The 4,497-nt window shown below is 31.6% G+C and overlaps 2 protein-coding genes across 2 annotated transcripts; both read left to right on the top strand.

Annotated features, from left to right (window-relative positions):
* The first annotated feature begins 375 nt into the window (after positions 1-375).
* Positions 376-1,326, top strand: LOC132858544 (olfactory receptor 4B13-like). The gene has a single exon (XM_060888929.1). The coding sequence runs from the start codon at positions 376-378 to the stop codon at positions 1,324-1,326; it is 951 nt and encodes a 316-aa protein (XP_060744912.1).
* Positions 1,327-2,606: 1,280 nt separating this feature from the next.
* Positions 2,607-4,497, top strand: LOC132858543 (olfactory receptor 1496-like). The gene is made up of 2 exons (XM_060888928.1): positions 2,607-2,617; positions 3,543-4,497. Exons 1-2 carry the CDS (start codon positions 2,607-2,609, stop codon positions 4,495-4,497), a joined length of 966 nt encoding a protein of 321 aa, XP_060744911.1.

The raw sequence follows: 4,497 nt of genomic DNA, 5'->3' as shown, positions 1-4,497 counted from the left end.
TAATTATAACACTTTCTGGTAATTCTGTATGCCTGTGTTTGACTATTTTGACTAATTTTAATTTATTATAAATGACTCTGTTGATTCCTGATAACTTAGTTGTTGAACCAGAAACACTGTCGTTGTTTCTAAATAACTGCATCTTTATTTGTAACTTTCAAGAACTCCTTGTGCCACGGACACTGAAGTGATATGAACTCCTAAGAAGAATTTTAACCAAGCTTCTGATGCATACACTCAACTCTAGAGATCACTGCAGATTTTTGTTTGACTTTGTTTGACTCTATTTGCCCATGTAGTCTCATTTTACGATTACACTTGCTTTACTCTGCTTCATTTAAATATATAATTAACTATATAACTATATAAAGGATCATGGTGAACTCAACATATTTCACTACTATTATACTGACTGGCTACCTTGACGTAGCACAGGCTAACTACTATTATTTTGCCCTTTTAATAATATTGTACATAACAATCATATTAGCAAATTCACTACTTATTGGTGTAATTGTTGTAGAGAGTTCCTTACATGAACCCATGTATATTTTACTTTGTTGTTTGTTTTTTAATGAATTATATGGGAGTGCTGCATTTTTCCCCTTTATTTTAAACAATTTATTAAACACATCCCATGAATTTACAATTACTTTTTGTTATGTACAGATATTTTTTCTGTACACATATGGATGTGTGGAATTTGGAAGTTTAGCAGTTATGTCATTGGACAGGTATATGGCTATCTGTCATCCTTTTTTATATAGGAGTGTAGTTACTTGTAATAGGGTGTGCATATTGATTGCACTGGTTTGGCTTGTGTCTATCTTAAATATAACTATAAATTTTAGTTTAAGTTCACCCTTAAAGTTATGTGGAAATGTAATCGAGAAAGTGTATTGTGACAACTTTCTTCTTGTGAAACTTGCTTGCTCTGATACCAGTGTGAATAACATTTATGGTATATTTTGTTCCATAGTCAACATAATTCTTCCCACTTTGCTTATTGTATATTCATACATGAAGATTTTAAGAGTTTGCTTAAATTCCTCTGTAGAGACAACCCAAAAGGCCATGACCACCTGTATTCCACAACTTGTTTCATTCTTAAATTTCTTTCTTGGCTGTTCATTTGAGATTTTCTCAAGTAGATTTGAAAAGGTAAAAATGCCTTTTATGTTGCGTGTAATAATTTCAGTATATTTTGTGATCTGTCCACCATTTCTTAATCCTATTATGTATGGTATAAGGCTATCTAAGATAAAGTCTGCTGTTAAAAAACATTTCAGGTACTTTCAACAGCCTCTGAAATCAGTGCAGAATTAAATTATTCAAAATCCCTGTAGCAGAATGAATAAATTATATTTGATAAAGTAACAGGTTCTGATAAGTGTGTATGTATAGGTTGCAGTATGTATAGGTTACCATTTGGGGAGTAGCAATCTGAGTGTTCTAAAGGGTGAAATATTAATGAAAATTTCATTTAATATGCCAAGTGTGAATATCTGACATCTGTATATGTATAAAATGGCATCTGAATGCACAGCCTATTCTTTACATTCTATATGTGAATTATTTTTGAATCATCTGCATTCTTAGACGAATATAGTATATTCAATTGAAATATGGTTGTGGTGTACTTCATACTGTATAAATCTTATTATAATGTTCTTGTGATATGTTCTACCATTGTCCCTAGAAAGCAGGAGTGCTCAGTTACAACGATACAAATAAATATGTTCCAATGAAATGTACAATTAAAATGCTGTTTTGTTGTTCTATGTCTATTCCATTTTTAAAAATTATTTTAACAAAAACAATATCCATAACAATTGTGGGGGACCCAATTGCAAGAATTACACACTAATAACTACACTCCTTAACTATTTGGTTTACTCTGTTTAGGGGAGTTCAGGAAAACATTTTACATGCTTGTTTTCTATAACTGTACACATCTACCTAAGAGTTCATTAATATGCATATACAGCACTTCTCCATATCTGTGTGATAATGGACAGCAGGATTCTTTTGTGCTGGATATATCTGTTTGAACGACATTGTGTTCAAATCTGAAAGGTGTTCAAAACTAATATCTTTACATGTCTCTATAGCACTGTGTAGCAGACAAAAGTGTTTGAATATTAAATGTACGCATAAAAATTATTTCATCTTTATCGAGTGGGATTTGATATAACACTCCATACATGTACATAAGCTGCAAACAACATAAGAATCAAACAGAAGATAGAACAGAGTAGAAAAAGTGGTCTGGAGCTATGGTTTGGTCTAGGCCTCAGTTGTAGCAAATTGCAATAATATGCTATAACATACAATGCCATTCTAGAGAACTGTTTGTTTATGTTGAGGATAGTTTTGTGTTGGAACTATACACTCTAGCAAGGTGCAACTGTGCAACTATTTTTCTTTTATTGAAAAAATACATATAATTGTTACAGTTATTTTGATTTTAATGTATGCTCACTGAATTCATCTTTACTAGTTACTCATTGCAGAAAAACCACATGATGATTTGCAAGGTTTTGAAATAGTTTAAAGACTATAGGCCTTATTCTATGCTAGGTCATTCTCACATGTAATAGCAGAAAATGGAACTAACGTATTAAATGTATGATTTTATTCATCTTTAGTATGTACTTTAACCATGATTGGGTGTAAGACTGAAGATTTAAACCAGTCCATCACAAACCACCACAGATATAATTATTCACAAATTTATTTACACCTTACATGTTTGTACAATACTTACACATAAGTACTTGATCCACCTACTGGCATGTTTGAGCAAAATATGAATAAAGAATTATAATATATTATGTCTCCAAACATGGTCTCTTAACTAAGATGATGTGAAATATAGATATTTTGGTTATTTCTCTTTAAACCTATTTCTCTATGATGAATTTAGCACGGATTTTGATGTGGTTCCCTAATTGAAAAGTAATCAATAAGAAATCTCTAGACTCTGGTAAACAACACGTATCACTCTTTCCCACACCATAAATATAGGTGATTTCTACAACACACCAAAGTCCTGCTGAACTCAGACAAATGTCTATTGATATGTGCCTTTCCCCAGCATTTTCTTTGTTTAATACAGAGGAACATTTGTGCATGGTGATCTTTCCATTTAACACTAGGTATTAAAGTAAGTAATTATAACACTTTCTGGTAATTCTGTATGCCTGTGTTTGACTATTTTGACTAATTTTAATTTATTATAAATGACTCTGTTGATTCCTGATAACTTAGTTGTTGAACCAGAAACACTGTCGTTGTTTCTAAATAACTGCATCTTTATTTGTAACTTTCAAGAACTCCTTGTGCCACGGACACTGAAGTGATATGAACTCCTAAGAAGAATTTTAACCAAGCTTCTGATGCATACACTCAACTCTAGAGATCACTGCAGATTTTTGTTTGACTTTGTTTGACTCTATTTGCCCATGTAGTCTCATTTTACGATTACACTTGCTTTACTCTGCTTCATTTAAATATATAATTAACTATATAACTATATAAAGGATCATGGTGAACTCAACATATTTCACTACTATTATACTGACTGGCTACCTTGATGTAGCACAGGCTAACTACTATTATTTTGCGCTTTTAATAATATTATACATAACAATCATATTAGCAAATTCACTACTTATTGGTGTAATTGTTGTAGAGAGTTCCTTACATGAACCTATGTATATTTTACTTTGTTGTTTGTTTTTTAATGAATTATATGGGAGTGCTGCATTTTTCCCCTTTATTTTAAACAATTTATTAAACACATCCCATGAATTTACACTTGGTTCTTGTTATGTACAGATATTTTTTCTGTACACATATGGATCTGTGGAATTTGGAAGTTTAGCAGTTATGTCATTGGACAGGTATATGGCTATCTGTCATCCTTTTTTATATAGGAGTGTAGTTACTTGTAATAGGGTGTGCATATTGATTGCACTGGTTTGGCTTGTGTCTATCTTAAATATAACTATAAATATTAGTTTAAGTTCACCCTTAAAGTTATGTGGAAATGTAATCGAGAAAGTGTATTGTGACAACTTTCTTCTTGTGAAACTTGCTTGCTCTGATACCAGTGTGAATAACATTTATGGTATAATTGGTTCCATAGTCAACATAATTCTTCCCTCTCTGCTTATTGTATATTCATACATGAAGATTTTAAGAGTTTGCTTAAATTCCTCTGTAGAGACAACCCAAAAGGCCATGACCACCTGTATTCCACAACTTTTTTCATTCTTAAATTTCTTTCTTGGCTGTTCATTTGAGATTTTCTCAAGTAGATTTGAAAAGGTAAAAATGCCTTATATGTTGCGTGTAATAATTTCAGTATATTTTGTGATCTGTCCACCATTTCTTAATCCTATTATGTATGGTATAAGGCTATCTAAGATAAAGTCTGCTGTTAAAAAACATTTCAGGTACTTTCAACAGCCTCTGAAATCAGTGCAGAATTAA

The sequence above is a fragment of the Tachysurus vachellii genome, chromosome 15, assembly GCF_030014155.1.
Source record: "Tachysurus vachellii isolate PV-2020 chromosome 15, HZAU_Pvac_v1, whole genome shotgun sequence".
Taxonomy (NCBI): Eukaryota; Metazoa; Chordata; class Actinopteri; order Siluriformes; family Bagridae; genus Tachysurus; species Tachysurus vachellii.
The sequence above is the reverse complement of the archived record's forward strand: the minus strand, read 5'-3'. Positions and strand labels throughout refer to the sequence as shown.

Bases quoted from the DNA above. Each gene is read 5' to 3' on its own strand.
- LOC132858544 (XM_060888929.1), top strand. From the start codon at position 376: ATGGTGAACTCAACATATTTCACTACTATTATACTGACTGGCTACCTT.